This window comes from Dipodomys merriami, unplaced genomic scaffold (assembly GCF_024711535.1).
Source record: "Dipodomys merriami isolate MVZ:Mamm:240054 unplaced genomic scaffold, mDipMer1.0.p SCAF_22, whole genome shotgun sequence".
Taxonomy (NCBI): Eukaryota; Metazoa; Chordata; class Mammalia; order Rodentia; family Heteromyidae; genus Dipodomys; species Dipodomys merriami.
The window spans coordinates 16,543,142-16,560,563 of NW_027203604.1; the positions used below are offsets into that span (position 1 = coordinate 16,543,142).

General features: G+C 47.8%; 1 protein-coding gene across 3 annotated transcripts in view; it reads left to right on the top strand.

Annotated features, from left to right (window-relative positions):
• Window positions 1-17,422, top strand: part of Sdk1 (sidekick cell adhesion molecule 1) — an 824,227-nt gene that overhangs the window by 668,032 nt on the left and 138,773 nt on the right. For all 3 annotated transcript variants that reach the window (XM_070033470.1, XM_070033473.1, XM_070033471.1), the window contains exons 19-22: window positions 1,307-1,499; window positions 8,456-8,554; window positions 14,127-14,318; window positions 17,202-17,323. In XM_070033470.1, the coding sequence (XP_069889571.1) occupies window positions 1,307-1,499; window positions 8,456-8,554; window positions 14,127-14,318; window positions 17,202-17,323 (606 nt within the window). The remainder of the gene's footprint in view (window positions 1-1,306; window positions 1,500-8,455; window positions 8,555-14,126; window positions 14,319-17,201; window positions 17,324-17,422) is intronic.

Genomic DNA, 17,422 nt, shown 5'->3' on the forward strand with positions numbered 1-17,422 from the left:
GGACCGGCTCCAACTCAGAGTCCTTGCAAGATGGACTTGCTTATAAATTCCAAAATGTGATTTCTCTTTTTTTTAAATCAACTTCGGGTCAGAGTTGGGAGTCTCTGCCATCAATGCACAAGACATGCTCACCAATCTCTCATAACAGACAACTCGAGGAAGCCTTCACAAATAGGGCCCTCAAATCCTTGCATCATTTGAGCTTTAAAGATAGCCTTTCATAGAAATATGGCTCTTCCCTCCCCACCCCCACCCCCCACTTGGAGGTATCTAAATTCAGAAGCTGTTTTGAAGGAAAAAAAGCATACTGATCAAACCAGATGTCCCGCCCCCTTGAGTCTCCTGCCAGGGCTGATTAGTGAGACCACCGCGTTTATTTGATGGCTCAGTTGTCACTCTGATCAGCATGGATGTGCTGTGTGTCTCCCAGTCTGCTGGCTAATTAGTCTTAGAGATGTAGGGTGTCCACAGAATTAGAACTCTCATGTACATAATATTGCCAGCTCATGAAAGCGACTTTTCCTGGAATGGGTATATGTGCTTTCTTTCTTTGAAATTGCTGACGATCTCCTAAAAATCCTTTTCAGGAAACTAGGGTGGTATAAATGATAAGTGGTGGAACTGATTGTTACTAGAGCTTTTTTGAGTCAGAGTAGATGTCATATTTGTATTCCTGTCCTGATACTGATTTAGTCAGATAAGGAGATGATATCATCTTTGTTGTCTCACAGTTAAAAATAATACGTGAACTGTTAACATCTTTAAAAAAAAATCTGCAAAGTTTTATGCCATCCAAAGTTTAAGAGAGCAAGCATCATTCCCGTGTGTGTTTAAAGTAGCTATTTTATTTAGATAAATGTATATAAAAACATAGGTATATATGAATCTCCAAGATATCTTTTAAACTCGACCTTTTTGAAGTAAGATTCAAAGATGTCGGATTTATGAACTTTTTTTGGGGGCGGGGGGGAATCCGGTCGTGGGGCCTGAACTCTGAGCCTGGGTGCTATCCCTCAGCTCTTCAGCTCAAGGCTAGCGCTCGACCACTTGAGCCACAGCGCCACTTCCGGCTTTTTTCTTTTGCTTATGTGGTGCTGAGGAATCGAACCCAGGGCCTCAGACATGCAAGGCAAGCGCTCTACCACTGAGCCACCTTCCCAGCCCTTATGAACTTTTTAATTATGACTGTATTTTCTTTAAAGATGTTACACTACCAGCAAAAATCAAATTCCAATACAGACTAGAGTGGAGAAATGTGATTTAAAAAGATGTCTCTCCTCCCTGCCCCCACCCAATTCTGTCCTAGCTTCTAGCCTGGCCGGTAGATGTCCCCGAGGCTGTCACCGTGGTCACCATCGCGCCGGACTTCCATGGCATCCACCATGGGCATATTACGAACTTGAAGAAGTTCACGGCCTACTTCACGTCCGTCCTGTGTTTCACCACCCCTGGAGATGGGCCACCAAGCACACCCCAGCTGGTGTGGACCCATGAGGACAGTGAGTATCTCTCTATGTGAATCTCACCCTGAGGCCTTTCCACACCAGGCAGGGCAAAGCTGGCATAGGAAGCCCTGTGTCTCAGAGTGCTCGCAATCTGCAGGCTCTGAATAGCATTGGCAGTACTCGCTGGAAGGAGGCCCGTGGAATGTGGAAGGAAGGCACCTTGGCAGGATGGGGGCACTCTGGAGACAGGGAAGGAGGGCTAGTCCTTCCCTGTGGCCACTCCTTTGGTCTTGCTGAGCTCATTGGCCACCCAGATTTTGACTTCTGACCCCCTCAACTCCCTTGCTGCCTCTTGGCCCACTTGTCTTCTGTCCTACCCAGCAGCACTGCACTTGCACCCTGGTTCTTCCCAGCCCCCTGACTTTGACTCTGCCTTCTGCCCTTGAAGTTGATTCACACCAGCGTCTGTTCTGCTCTCAGCCCAACTGATGTGACAGAGACACGGTTATTCTGAGAAAAAGCATCGCCCATACACTCAAGGAAGCGCATTACAATTACCTGAAATGTCATCAAAAGGAGAAAGCATTCATATGTCCCAAATGGGGAGAGTACAAAAAAAATTACAGAATGGCAATGTGATCAATGTTTTGTACTTATTTTTAAAGCTTTTTTGAATATCAAAAATTTGAGGGAGGCTGGGCGCTGGTGGCTTGTGCTTGTAATCCTAGCTACTCAGGAGGCTGAGATCTGAGGATCACAGTTCAAAGCCAGCCCAGGAAGGAAAGTCTGTGAGACTCTTATCTCCAATAAACCACTAGAAAACTGGAAGTGGCACTGTGGCTCAAGCGATAGAGTGCTCGCCTTGAGCTGAAGAGCACAGGAACAGCGCCCAGGCCCAGAGTTCACGACCAATCAAAAAAACAAAACAAAACAAAACAAAAATTTGAGGGAAGCCGGGCACCAGTGGCTCACACCTATAATCCTAGCTACTCAGGAGGCTGAGATCTGAAGATCTCAGTTCAAAGCCAGCCTGGGCAGGAAAGTCTGTGAGACTCCTATCTCCAATAAACCACCAGAAAACCGAACATGGCGCTGTGGCTAGATTGGTAGAGTGCTTGCCTTGAGCTGAAGAGCTGAGAGACAGTGCCCAGGCCCAGAGTTCAAGCCCCATGACCAACAAAAAAAAATTTTTTTGAGGGAAAATGGCTTCAATGTGGTGGGGGGGAAAAGTCTTCAAAGCTATCTAAGATCCAAATTTTATCCAAATATATTTGTATTTGGGATGGCTGTAGTGACTCACACCTGTAATCCAAGCTATTTGTGGAGCCAAGCTGGGATTTCACAGTTTGAGACCAGCCAGGTCCCTCCCACTCCCCCACCCTCACCAGAAATGTGGTGGGAACACAGTGAGCATGATGGTACGCATCTGTAATCCAGGTGGAGCGCAAAGCTGATCCGGACAAAAGCTCAAGAACCATCTGAAAAATAAAAGCAAAAAGGTCCTGGAGCATGGCTCAAGTGGTAGAGCACTTGATTAATAAGCACAAAGCCGTAAGTTCAAAACCCCAGTACAATTTTTTTAATATTGTATGTGGTTTTGAGAATTACTATGTAGTATGACTGTGGGGCCTTTTAAAAAGCATGTTTAATCTTTCTCAGTAGTCTAACTTGTACCATGAGTGTGTACTCCCTTTATAAGAGGCGTTGTAGTTTGGGTGCATGAAGGCACACAGGGCTTCCCTGGTCACTGTGTGGTGGCTGCAGTGCTGCTCAGCCACCTGTGCTCATCTGTGCTGACTTCCAGATCTTAGAGGGAGGCAGAAGGCATTGCAGAGGTCAGGGCCACCCAGGACAAGCTGCCTTACTTTCCCCAGTCCCACCCCTGTTCCAGCCTGATTCCTCTGTGCCTCAACTCCATCTGACTTGTGTTTAGCTGAGCATTTTGCTTTGTTGATTAGTTGGTTGGTTGGTTGCTCGGTTGGTTAATGTGCTTATGTTGAGGTAGCTGGTCTAAAACTCACTATGTAGCCTAGGCTTCCTCAGCCTTGTGAATGCTGGGGTTACAGACATACACCGCCACATGGGGGACCACCAGAAGATTTTAACTGAGATAGTTATAGATTCCTAGGCAGTTGTAGGAATCAACACTAGTGTGAACATACACACTTTGCCCATTTCTCCCAAGGGAAGCGCTTGCAAAACTGTGACATAGCATCACACCCGACTGCTTCCTTTTGCTCTCATCTATGCATGCCTGCGAATTTGGCTCTATCCTTTGTTGCATGTGTACATTTCTGTCACCACAACATGTCCAAGAGATCCTTGGAGCTCCTCTTCTGCACCCTTACCTTTCCATCTTCCCTGTCTTACAATCTGGAAGCCCTGCCTCTGTTTCCTCCCTTCCTTCATCTACAGTGTCTGAGTTTCCACTATAGTGTTGGCGTGGGCAGAGTCTCCATTCTTGCCTGTTTCTTCAGTCTCCTCAGTTTCTTTGCTCTGAGGTGGGATGGTTTATGGAGATGTTCTTCACCTACCTTAGGTCTCCCTCCAGTCTGTTCTCTGGTGAGAACTGTGTTGAGAATAGATGTTGGACTTGTTTTTTAACGTGCTTTTACTTACTGTCTCGGTTGATGTGGCCATGTAGGTTTTCCTTCTTACCTTGTTGATATGTTGGATTACATTGATTGATTTTGAAATGTTGAACCAGCTTTGTGTACTTGGAATAAATCCCACTTGGTCACAGTGTATAATTCTTTTTATATGCTGTTGGATTCACTTAGCTGGTATTTTATGGTGAATTTTTAGATCTACATTCATGGGAGAGATTCATCTGTTTTTCTTTTTCGGTGGTGTCTTTGGTTTACTGAGGCAATACTCACGTGGTAAGATACGTTTGGAAGCATTTTCTCCTCCTCTGTTTTCAAGGAAAAATGGTGTCATTTACTCATTTTAATGTTTGGTAGAATTTTCCAGTGAAACTCCCTGAACCTGGAGATTTCTTTTGGGAGGTGTTTATTTATAAGTATAATGTCTTTAGTACTTATAGGATTATTAAGATTGTTTTATCTTGATTGAATGTTAACAGTGTGTGATTTATAAGGAAGTGTTCCTGTAAGAGTTTTGATTTAGGACTGTAAATTTGTTCCTAAAAATCCCTTATTACGTCTGTCTGTATGTGTGTATATATGTTTGTACACATGTACATGTGTGCCAGTCCTGGATCTTGAACTTGGAGCCAGGGCACTGTCTCTGAACTCTTTTGCTCAAGGCTAGTGCTCTACTACTCCACTTCCAGCCTTTTTGGTGGTTAATTGTAGTTAAGAGTGCGGACTTTCCTGCCCAGGCTGGCTTTAAATCTCCATCCTCAGATCTCACTCTCTTGAATAGTTGGGATAACAGGCATGAGCCACCAGCACCTGGCTCCTTATTATGTTTTTAATGACTACAGAAGCTATACAGACATTCTCTGATATATGCTTGACATTAGTGGCCTATGTCTTCCTTCTTTTGGACCTTTGTATTCCTCAGAGAACATTTAATTTCTCTGTTGTTTCCTTTTCAATTTCATCGATTTCTGGACTTTATGATTAGCTTCCCTCTGCATGTTTTGAATTTATTTTTCTCTTGTTTTCCTCATTTTTTGACATAGACCTTTGGATTATTGGTATGAGACCTGCACTTATGCCCAATGTACACATTTGGTGCTACACATTTCACTCTCTCTGCTGCCTTGCCTGCACCACGGATTTCCACATTTTGGACCATTGCTTCCATTCAGTTCTGTGTATATTGGTGGATTCCTTAGAAGTGCACCAGCACATTTCCCTGTGTGTGAAGATTTGTTTTTAATTCTTTCTGCTATTGATTGCCATTCTGATTCCATGAAGATCAAAGAATACACCTTGTCTGATTTCCGCTCCTTTGAATTTGTTGAGGCTTGGCAGCCCCCAATGTGTTCCCTCTTGATGAATGTTCAGTGAGTTCATTAAAAAAAATATGTTTATTTTATTGTGGCATCTGCTTTTCAGTCACCAATTTTTTGTGAGCCCCATCAGACAAAACTGGAAGCCATGCTATCTTTGTTGAATTTCCTCACTGACCACAGTGTTTTTCATAGGCAGGCAGCCTGTTCATTCTGTTTAGAAGGAAGGACAGAACCCTCATAAAAGTGGAATTTGCAGCTCACCCAACCTGTCAGAAGGCCTCTTCTCCCAAAGCCCCAGGGGAAATGCAGGCGTGGGGGGGGAGGGGCCAGTAACAGGTTATAAATCGAAGCCTAGCCATTGCCAGAGCTGGAGGACACAGCATATGTGGCAGCAGTCCAGGAAGCAGAAGCACGGAGAATATAAAAGCCGCAGAAAGCTTTCTTTGCTACTCCATCGATCGAAAGAGAACAAGTCAGTTCAAAAACCTGTCAGAATGTCTTTCTGGGCGCTCACGGTTGGGGGAGGACGAGACGGGCCTGACAGCGGCCTATTTTACTGTCTTCCACGCGAGAAAAGTGGCGTTTGTCAGAGTGTTTGAGCTCATCCATAAAGACTTTCACAGGCTTCACCCAAGCGAGTGTGCTTTCTGAGGCTGTTAACATTTTATTTATTTTTTTAAAAAAAATCAAAAGTTGTGTTAGAAGGCTTTGTCCAAGTATGAATTGGGAACTGGGTATAGAATTCACTTGAAAATCTGCCAGCTGGGCGAATAAGGCCAATAAGGACCAGAAGGGGACCTGGAAGAGTCTGGGAGACCTCACTGCCCTGCAGGGTCAGCAGCACACTGACCATACCACAGAGATGACTGCTGGGGCTTTCCCCAGCCAGCTCACAGGCAGCCCTGGCTCTGCACCTTACTAGCAGCTAGCTGCTCCCAAACAGGTGCTCCCCCATGGGTGCTCTGTCTCTCCAGGGGCGGGGGGGGTGCTTCTTTTCCCTTTCAGCTCCAACACTGCCTTTGAACTGCCAGTTCTGTCTTCCTGGCCTCTGTTTAGGAAGTTGTTCCTGAAAGGGTTAAGGGACAGCATGGGCGGTCCAGAGAAGCAAGGCAGCAGGCTCCAAAGGAAGACAGGGAAGCAGAGAACCTGAGGTGTTGCCTCCCCAGGCCCTCCCCACCCCTTCCTTTGTCTTCTGATCCCTCAGACCCCACAGCTGTGGCCACTGTGAAGGCATCTCGGCAGCTGGGGCATGTCCCTCCTTCCCTCACCTGTCACCTCTGGGTCACAGACTTCCTGACACCCTCTTCCCCTACCCCCCTCCACCGTAAGAAACTTCTGGAGCTGAGGGAGAGGGAAAGAAGAAAGATTGAGCAGCTAAGTAGATGACACCCCCTGATCATCCCAGGGTTTGAAGATAACATTCCTTCCTCTTCCCCAAGGCACTAGGAAGCAGTGATAACTAACTTCTCCCATAAAAGCAGGGGACAGGTGCCCCTCCTCTTGGGGTGAAGGGGACAGTGACCCAACCAGCTGAGACTCACCCAAGAGCAATAAGAGGGACCCCACAAGCCTACATCAGGCTACCAGTTTCCAGGCCTTCTTCTTGTTCCCTTACACAAAGAAATCTGTCTTCTTCTTCTTCCTCCTCCTCCTCTTCATCCTCCTGTTTCTCCTTTTCCTCCTTCTCCTTGCTTGGGAGGCAAGTGGAAAATACCTCAGACCGCCTAAGGCAGTCTCCCAGCTGGGAGTCCTGTTTGGGGATTTGTACCAACCCACCCATAGCTAAGAGGCTCACCTCAGTTTCTCTGTGGCATCTCACTATTACTCTCAAATAAACCTGGCCTCTGCTCTCACTTTTCCTTTCTTGTAATTCTTCCTTTGGTGGAGAAAAATAACCCTGGACTCCTAAACAGGAGGAAAGTGAAGTCTAGCCCACAAGTACCTCACTTCTGTTGTGCTGTCCAGGGTAGCAAGCAAGAGATGCCTCCATCCTCCTTGCCCATGCTTTATGACTGTGTGTCCACTGACTGGGGCCTGTCTTGCTTCGGTAACTCCTGTTTTGGCCTCTCAGGTCTCTAAGGTAGGAAAAATCTGATCTGACACATAGCCATATCATCCAATGACTGGATGCTGTTCATGTCACATAATGAACATTAATGATCATTAATAATAATGATCATTATGTGTCATGAACGATCATCAGCTGGTGCTGGTGGCTCATGCCTGTAATCCTAACTCTTGAGGAAGCTGAGATCTGAGGATCGTGGGCAGGAAAGTCTGAGACTCTTGTCTCCGGTTAACCACCAAAAAGCCAGAAATGGAGTTATGGCTCAAGTGGTAGTTTTGAACAGAAAAAGATTCTAGAATAGTAGTAGTAGTAGTAGTAGCAGCAGCAGCAACAGCAGCAGCAACAGCAGTAGTAATACTTAGCATTTTTACCATGCCAGGGGAATGTTAACACAGTCGTGTTTTCATTCATTTTTATTCTCACGGTTTCCTTGCAGAGATTCATTTCCCCCATTTCACAGATAAGCACACTAAGGCTAGTAGAATCTCACAGCTATTCCCCAGCCAGAGCTCAAAGCCAACTCTGCTGTACCTGCCCAGAAGGACTGCTCCAGGAAGCAGCTGGGAAGAGAAAGCCTTGCTGTGCCCCTCTGGAATGGGGTTGAGTTGGAGCTGTGGGCTTGCTCTGTTTTGGCTTCCACAGCCCAGTTACCCCACACAAGCCAGAGCCATAGCTGCAAACACCTAGCCAGAGACATGCCACCAAACGATTGCTTTCCAGGATCTGGGCAGTCTGTGGTTGTTCTGCTAGATTTGGATAAAGAAGAAAGAGGGCGGATTGTGCCTGAATCTCTTGTGGCCACTCACTTCACTTCTCTGTGTGGCCAGGAGGAAGGTAGGCAAAACAATTTACAGAATGATTGCTAAGATTTCTAAGGTCCCTTGTTCCTCCTATCTCCTTCCAGATGTTTCCTACAGCTTTTCTGCCAGGCCTGGCTCACCACTTCCTTTCCTAGATAGAACTGATCAAAGAGATTCAGGCTCTTGGATTAACAGCTGTCCTTTTTTTAATTGGTAGAACCTGGAGCCGTGGGACATCTGAGCTTCACAGAGATTCTGGACACCTCTCTCAAGGTCAGCTGGCAGGAGCCCCTGGAGAGAAATGGCGTCATCACAGGTGAACCCTCCCCTCCTTCAGAGAAAGAGAATCCCCGTAAGGGCACTCACACTGTTGATGTGACCAGTGCCCCAGCCCTGTGGGGGAAGTGGCTGAGGTGTCTTCCTGCTGTGTGCCTGCAGCACAGATTCACTTAGGGGAATGGGCCATCTCCCCCATGGGAGCAGCAGCCTCAGAGCTGGGCATTCTCCTTCTCATCTCCTTCCCGGGTCAGCCTGCAGGTGGCGCCCGCAGCCCTAGGACTTGTGGGCATGTACTGTGACTTCATGCTCCCTCGTGTGCTCCCCCACTACCCAGAAGAGCCTCCTCCTCCCAGCCACAGTTCTAAGGGGGCTTCGCAAAGCTTTGGGCCAATGAATTATCTGAGCTCAGCTCAGTAAGTCCCCATGGCCATCGGGGTTATGTGCTAACAACCCAAGAGCCATTTGAAAATAACACAGTGAAGGGCAAGGATCTCCTGCCTTAGCCTCCTGAGGGCTAAGATTACAGGCATGCACAGCCTCACCTGGCTTAATTCCTTTTTTTTTTTTTTCCAAACCAGTGCTATGGTTTGAAGTTGGCTTCCACCTTGAAAAGCACTTTACCATTTACTACTTGAGCTATGCCCCCCAGTCCTTTTGTTTTTAGGTTCTTTGTTGTTGGTGGTAGTGGTTTTGTTTGCACGCCAGCCTCCTGTTATTGGAACCATGCTTCTGACTGTTGGTTTTTGCTGTTGCTTCTTTCCTAGTTTTTTGTTTGTTTTGAGATGGGAATCCACAGACTTTTCTGCTGGTTTTGAACCATAATCCTCCAGACCTTAGCCTACTTGCTACGAGTACTATGTAAGCCACTTCCACTTAGCTTTTCAGTTTGTTTTGGAGACAGGTTCTTTCATTCTTTGCCCAGGAACTGCAGTACTTCTATCTCTACCTTCTGAGTGCTAAGATTACAGATGTGCACATTTGCATTCCACTTTAACCCTACCTTTTTTTTTTTTTTTTTTTGCTAGTCATGGGGCTTGAACTCAGGGTCTGGGCACTGTGCCTCAGCTCTTCAGCTCAATGCGAGTGCTGTACCACTTGAGCCACAGTGCCACTTCTGGTTTTCTGGTGGTTTACTGGAGATAAGAGTCTCACAGACTTTCCTGCCCAGGCTGGCTTTTGAACCAAGATCCTGGATATCAGCCTCCTGAGTAGCTAGATACAGGCATGAGCCACTGGTGCCAGGCTAACCCTAACTTTTCAACCTTCCTAAAGAGCCCTACCTTCAAGAAGCTTACATTTTGAAATGCCCACTTGGAACCCTGTCCCATTCAGGACTGGAAATGGTCACTGTCAGAACTAGATGTCATAAATAAGAAGGGCTTCCCAGTGCCTAGTATAAAAGGACTATGCCAAAGTGGGGCGGAAAGAGACACAGTGGGGACCCAGGGACCCAGTTGAGGCTAACATTGCTTTACGCCACCCAGACACAACTAAAGCTGAGTGGTGAGGGGGTGGATCAGTGTAGCAGCAGGAGCATTGGGAAGGAAAGCCTTCCCAGCTCAGACCTCTGGGGGCCAATTCCAGGAGCTGAATTAGAGCCACACTTAGCATTGATTTCAGAGTGAGAGAGGCAGGAAATTCTGTCCAGAAGGCTTTTCAAAAATGTTCTGCTATGTTCTAGAACCCTAACTTAGATTCCTTGGTGGACAGCCTGAGCAGAAGGCTGTGGTCCTCTGTCTCAGACTGTCTCCCCCTCAACTGCCCCACCCCTTCTGAGCACCTACACGCAATCCTTGTTTTTAAAGCTTGAGGAGAAATTACCGGCATGTCAGCCAAGGTGAACCAGCATTGCGCTGCTAGAATGTGGTGCCAATACTTCCAATTTATGATCATCTGTTCCCGCCAGCTAATGGGGCCTAATGAACTCATTTTCGTATTTTATTTAAACAAACACCTATAGTTACAAGCAGCCATCTATTATTTATTGTGAGACTTGACCTTTCGGAGCCGCGGCTCTGCTGAGTTAGATTCTGCTGGCCTGGACTAGAGATGACTATGCTGCCACTGGCCAGCAGCCAAAGCCTGGTCAGAGCCCTTCTTCTCCAGGGCATATTGTTTGTCCCCAGGCGGTGGGGTCTGGCCTGTACTTCCTTCCACTCCTGTCCATACTAGAAAACACACCTGTATCCCAGAGTCCATGGCACATGTCCCCCAGAAGCTCTGCAGAGAAGGGCCTAGAGAGGGGGATTAGATACCTCTGCTGTAAGACAGACATCACCCATGCATCTCCTCATGAGCCAGTACTCAGTACTGCACCCCCACTCTGGAGGCTCTGCCTGACTGTGGCACCCCAAACACATGAATCTCCCATGGAAGATGCTGCTACTCCTGTGGAAGTCCACTCTGTCTGAAGTAGGTCTTCTGTTACTCTTTGGTGCCAGTACTGGTACTTGAACTTAGGGCCTCATACTCTCCCCTAGCTTTTTCCACTCAAGACTGGTGCTCTACCACTTGAGTCACACCTCCACTTCCAGCTTTTTGCTGGTTCATTGGAGATGAGTCTCTCCTATCCCTTGGCTGGCTTTGAACTCGGCTCTTCAGTTCTCAGCCTTCTGAATTACTTTCTGAGCCATAGCACCCAACTTGCTGATGTGTCTTACTTACCCAGCTTAGCAAAGGAAAAGCTGTGCTTGCCACTACCTGGCCTCAGCCCAGGCAATGATACTGGATGGCTCCACCATCCACGCGCTGCTGCAGGCAGCTGAGAGCCCGGCCCACTGGTGCCTAGTGCTCAGGGAGCCATGTTGGAAAGGATGCTTCATACCAGGCCCACAGGGAGTGCCCACACCCCAGGCCTGGTTTAATTTGGGGTGGGAACAAATTAGGGAGCTTGGAGCAGAAGCAACCTGGTCCCCAAAAGAATAAATTGCCCATTGTGCTATCTTGTAAATTCCAGCCTCCTGCACTCTCCCTGAGTAAACTCTGATTTATGAGGGGCAGGATGTGGACGGACAGCTTGTGATTGGATGCACTGCTCCCTTGTAGAGAATTTACTTCAGATCAACAGAAAATTATTCCTGAAGCTCCCTTGGTCGTTAGTCTCCGTTAGGCAGCCGTTCTGAGCAGGTAGAACTGCAGGCTGGAGGCTCAGGGCGGCCTCTCCTCCTGACTCCTCTCCTCTCACACACTAGAATCGGGAGAAAACACTGCCACGCTGAGCTGCTAGGGCCCCTCATACACATCCCTAGCACTGTGAGTCATGAGAAGGTCTTCTCCCACACCGCGTGCCTGCCACTCTGCCCATCTGCACACTCTTGAGCATCAGAGGCCACCCTCTCAGCAGATGTGGGCTGGCATGCCGTCTCTGCACACAGTGGTCTTGCGGCCTCCAGAGCACCTCATCCTATGTAGTTGTCCATTTGCTTTGTGCTGGGATTTGTAAACAACTCGGGCATGCCATATGAGTACCAACTTGGATTCTAATGCCTGCCAACAGTGAAGACCCCACCAAGACGGCTGTGTGGGGGCTCTGGGCTGACATAATAAGAGGCTGTGTTTAGTACATATTCATGAACAACAGCCTCTAAACAAATAAATGCCCTGGCAGGTAAAGTGGTGACATTAAACACAGTCCCCCCCACACCCACCCCGAGCTCACCAAGGGGAGGTGATTACAGACCTACCAAGAAGGTCACAAAGAAGGCTCCTAGAAGGAGGACTTCCTCGCATTGAGAAGGAGCCTGAGTTCAGGAGTGGCCTGTTTAGTTCTAGAAAGTTCTAAAGAACCACATCCCAATGTCAAAGGAATACAGTTGTACAGATTGCTGACCTGTCCATGCTAGGTACCTAGAACACTCCCAGCTATGTCACAAATACTCTGTGGGCTGAGCTGTACATTCCACTGCCCTGAAAGATGTTTGGTTTATTATTGTGCCATTATTGTTTTATTATTGTGCCATTATTTCAAGTTAGCTGGCAGGAGAGAGCTGCTGGGTAGCATCATGGTCATAGTTCCCTCCCATCCGTGCAGAAAGACTAGGTAGAAGAGGAAGGAGGGTCCAAGGAAGAGGAAGAGGGGATGGCCAGGGTACAGCATGAGGGTTGCAGGACAGTGATGTGTGGCAGATCCTTGGGGAGGAAACAGGGACCAGGGCCCAAGGCTGGAGAGACAGCAGGGAGCCTATGCAGGGAAGGGAAGGGTCCATATCACTGAAACAAAGACCCTAGCAGAGCGGCTCCCACCTGACTGTGCCCGCCTTGGATTTCCAGGGGCCCTGGTGGCCTGAAGCCCTGTGACCAGGTGGTCTCAGAGGCTTTCTTCCCTCCTGGTCCTTCTGCACCTCTGCAGCTGTGACAGCCATGGACAGAGAGGGAACAGTTCTGACATTCATATTTTTTTTTCTACAGTATAAAAAGTCTCAAGATGCTTGCCTCCAAATTCCTGTTCACCTACAAGTATAGCTTTCTAACTTTATTTATTATTTTCATCAGAATGAGAAAGCAGCAAAGATGTGTCCTGCTGCTCAGTAGCCCCGAGTTTATTGACTGAAAAGAGGGGTGAGCAAGTGTTTCAGCAGTTTTCCTCCGCCTGTGGACCTAAGGGCTCCTTCCATCACTATCTCTCTCTTTAAAAGACACTTTAAGCTTTGTCTAATCACATAAACTCTTCTCCAAGGGGGTTAATTCAGGCACCAGTTGGATCTTTTTTTTCCCCTCTAAGCCTCAAATCACAGTGGAATCTGAGGCTGAATAAATTGTGATCACGAGCCTCCCCCTCTCCAGACCCCCCCACCCCTTGGACTGAGGAGAGAATTGGGAGAAATTAAATTTTGCAAGAAAACAGGATATTCCAAGAGGGGGTAGGGAGAGGAGGGCAGAGCTAGAAGCAAAACTCATGCACTCAGGTAAAAATAAAGTTTTCCAGGCAAAGCACTTTGCAAACTGGAAAAGTGGCCTGTCAATCATCTCATAAAGGAAAAAGTGAACGTGTTTCTACTTTTAGTTGCAACAAATTAGTTGCAACCCCAGAGCAAGCCACTGGATTCAGGGGCCTGGGTAATGAAAATAGCCGCTTATAAAAATGGAAATGCTGGTGGAATGCAACTTAATTTGACAAGAAAAAAACCAAACAGAGCACAACAGGCTGGCAGTCTTGTTCATCACCCAGTGCAGCAGCCTCTGAGGTCACCAAAATAGCAGCCATGTCTCTGTGGGTTCAAGGCAGGTCACAAGGGTATACAGGCGATGTAGGCAGGGTGCCTGTGGCTCCTGTAATTCTGCTACTCAGGAGGCTGAGATCTGAGGATTGCAATTGAAAGCAAGAAAGTCCATGAGATTCTGACCTCCAATTAACTACCAACACCTGGAAATGGGCTGTGACTCAAGTGGTAGAGCACTAGCCTTTAATGAAGAAGTTAAGGGACAGTACCCAGGCCCCAGGACTGGTACAAAAACAAAAAAGCAATGTTGAGGTTTCTGTGGGTACTCAGGCTCCATTCTGCAGAGCTGACCTCTGCAAATGATGGAATGCTGAAATGATGGAAGGGTGGACCACCCTGGGCCCTATGCCCTGGGCCTGGAGGAGGTCTTGACTCCACTCTCTCTTTCAGGCTATCAGATTTCCTGGGAAGTGTATGGGAAGAATGACTCTCGGCTCACACACACCCTCAACAGCACAACCCACGAGTACAAGATCAAAGGGCTGTCGTCCCTCACCACTTACACCATCGATGTGGCTGCCATGACAGCCGCAGGGGCCGGCCTGGCCACATCGTCCACCATCTCTTCTGGGGTGCCCCCAGGTCAGTAAATGTGGCAAAGCACTGTGATGTCACTTTCATGTTCTAATTGGAGTTTTCACCCCTAGAGATTGCTGGCACTTAGGTTGGTGGCCTCTCCTGTAGAAGCCACTAAGTGCCTAGAACAAAACGAGGAGGGTGCTGGCCTCCTACCAGGACACATGAGGGTTGAAGGGGGACCACACTTTCTAGCGTATCCACAGACACCTGCCTTCCCTCCTGAGAGGGTGTTCATGGAGGATATGTGCTGGAGGGGCCAGAAGGGCATGGCACAGGCCGCAGTGTTCTCTCACAACCCAGATGTTCCCAACCTCCAAGAACCCATAGCCAACAGCCAGAGGGAAGGAGGATGAGAGAGGGAAGAAAGGGAGGGAGGAGGGAGAGGAGAAGAGATACCCTATGATGCACATAACAAAATGATACAGAAAGGTTTGGTAAGGAATGGAAAGAGGACAGAACCTGACCTGGGTGTGATGGGCTGAGCTCAGCAAGTTCTGCCCCCTTCCCAGGAGTGTTAAGAAGTCTGAGAGAATTAGGCAGCAGGTGACTCCATGCCACCCCCACCCTCACTTGCTGATGGTAGTGCTGTGAAGCCAGGATGCCTCCCCGCCAGCAGGGGGCGCTTTGAGCAAGCCTTTCTATCCACCCACAGACAGCAGCCATTGTTTTCCCTCAAGACAGTGTCCAGGCAGTGCCATGCACACCCTAGTTACAGAGCAGCCAGGCCCCACTCCAAGTGTCTGGTAGTTGGAACTGGGACAAGGCTCCAGAGGTTACCTAGACCAAGTTCTCAGGATGCTGGTGTTCACCCAGGACCAATAGAGAACCATTGTACTCAGGCAACTCAGCATTGACTTAAGTCTTTGTCTTACAGAAAGCTTCTTATTTCTTCACTACGGAGGTATCTCATTTCCATAACACACATTTAAAGTATGCAGAACCACTTCACAAAGCACAAATATGTTTGACACATCCTTAGTACTTTCAGGATAGAGGTAATGGTGATGGCATTATGTCTACTTTGTGAAAAATGACTGCATGAGTCCTCGCTTGCAGATGGCATGCCCTTCTACACAGAAGTAAATTTTATCTTGCTGAGGAAAAGGGAAAAAAAAGTACTGCATGAAACTGGGCAAGGTGCTTCATACCTGTGCTCCAAACAACTTGGAAGGCAAAGACAAGAGGATCATAAGTTCTAGGCCAGCCCAGACTATATAGTAATGCCCTATTTCAAGCAATGAACAGAAAGGCTGCATGTACCCAGGAAAGTGAACAGTGGAAGCAGTGACCATGCCTGGGTCTTCCTGGGGTAGCTTGGAAGCTCCACCCCAGGAAGGAACATGGACCTGCTGGACTCCAGAAGGTACTCCTGAGTCTCCGTGTTCTGGGCAACACCAGGAATGGCCTGGAGCTGGGCTGCAGCTCCTTGGTGGAGCTGCAGACTGCATGAGCAGTGGAGATCTCCTGGAGCTGGGAGCCATCTGCAAACATCCTGAGCATTCAGAGTCTCAGCTGGATGCCACATCCTGTGATGAGATCCCTTCTGGGAGGCCCCACTGCTTTCTGTGCTTGAGGTTTACATCCATTAGAGACTGAAGAGCCATTGTAAGAATCCAGAGAGCCCAGGAATATAAAGAAAAGAGTCACTTGTCCTTTCGTTTAAACATATCTTGCTTCAAATTCATTAAATCATACGTGAAAGGACCCTTGAGCTCCTGGAGACCCTGCGTGTGCCAATCCTGAGCCCATCACCAGAGTAGATTCATTGTACCACAAGGGTAGGTCCCAACAATGCAAGTCAGGAAGCCTCACACCTGCTTGGTGCAGGCAACAGGCTGGCTCACATACATTGCAATTTTTTTCTTCATTTTATCCTGTTCCCATTTTCTGGCATGATTCACATTACACAATTTAACATAAAGACTCATTGGGTACACACTATGTCACACTTCCACGTGGGACAAGTTCCTGGGGAGCAAACTACACAGACAGGCTTCTAGCCATGAATAGACTTGGACTATAGGAGATCACAGATAACGGGGCCACCTTCTACCTCGTATGGTTACCAGAGCAACTGAAGTCAGGCAGAGTAGACAAAGAGTTCTGCCCTGTCACCTGCCTTTGGTTGTCATGGAAACCTGGCCCAAGAAACCTAAGGCTCAAGACCTGAACACCTGCTGTGTCATGCTACCTTGAAGCAGTCAGAGATTTGAACATGCCTCCATCTCCTCCACTCCCCATGTCTTCTGGTGCTCCATGGGAAATATGAAGGAAGCTAGACACTCATTCTTGGTATCACAGAGAGCCCGGATCACATTCATGCCACTTCACATGGCCTGTAGCCTGATAGATGACCCGGTTGAAGTAAAAGTTATACTGTGAACAGGGTAGAGTGGCATATGTCTGTAATCCCAGCTATGTGGGAGGTATAGATGGGAGGATTGTGTTTCAAGGCTAACCAGAACAAAAAGTTAACAAAACACATCTCTACAAGTAAGCCAGGAGCAGTGGTGTATGATTATAAGCCCTTTTTTACTATAGGTAAAAGAATCTCAGTTCCAGGCTGGCCCTGGGGAAATAAAACACAAGGCTGTATCTGGAAGAAAAAAAAAACTAAAACAGAAAGAAGAGCTGTGGTCATGGCTCAAGTGGTAGAGCACCTGGCTCTGAGTCTAAACACCAGCACCACCAAAAAATAAAAATAATAACAATTTGGGGTTATCTGGGGAAGCCATGCTGCTTTTAACTTGCACAGTTTGGAAAACAAACATGTTGTTGTTGTTAATAGTACACCATTATTCTGAAATGCCTTCTTTGCTGACATGAAGATACTTGCCATGGGTTGTGGCAGAGTTCACTTCTCCACCTTCATCTTCTCTTCTCTAGACCTTCCCGGTGCTCCATCCAACCTGGTCATTTCCAACATCAGCCCTCGCTCAGCCACACTTCAGTTCCGACCAGGCTACGACGGGAAGACGGCCATCTCCAGATGGATTGTGGAGGGGCAGGTATGTCGTACTTCTCGGCAGAGCCCTGCCACCAAGGGGCAGGTAATCCTGGTACAGTGACTCTTTGGTGGCTGGCAGGACTCAGGGCCACTGGGGAGA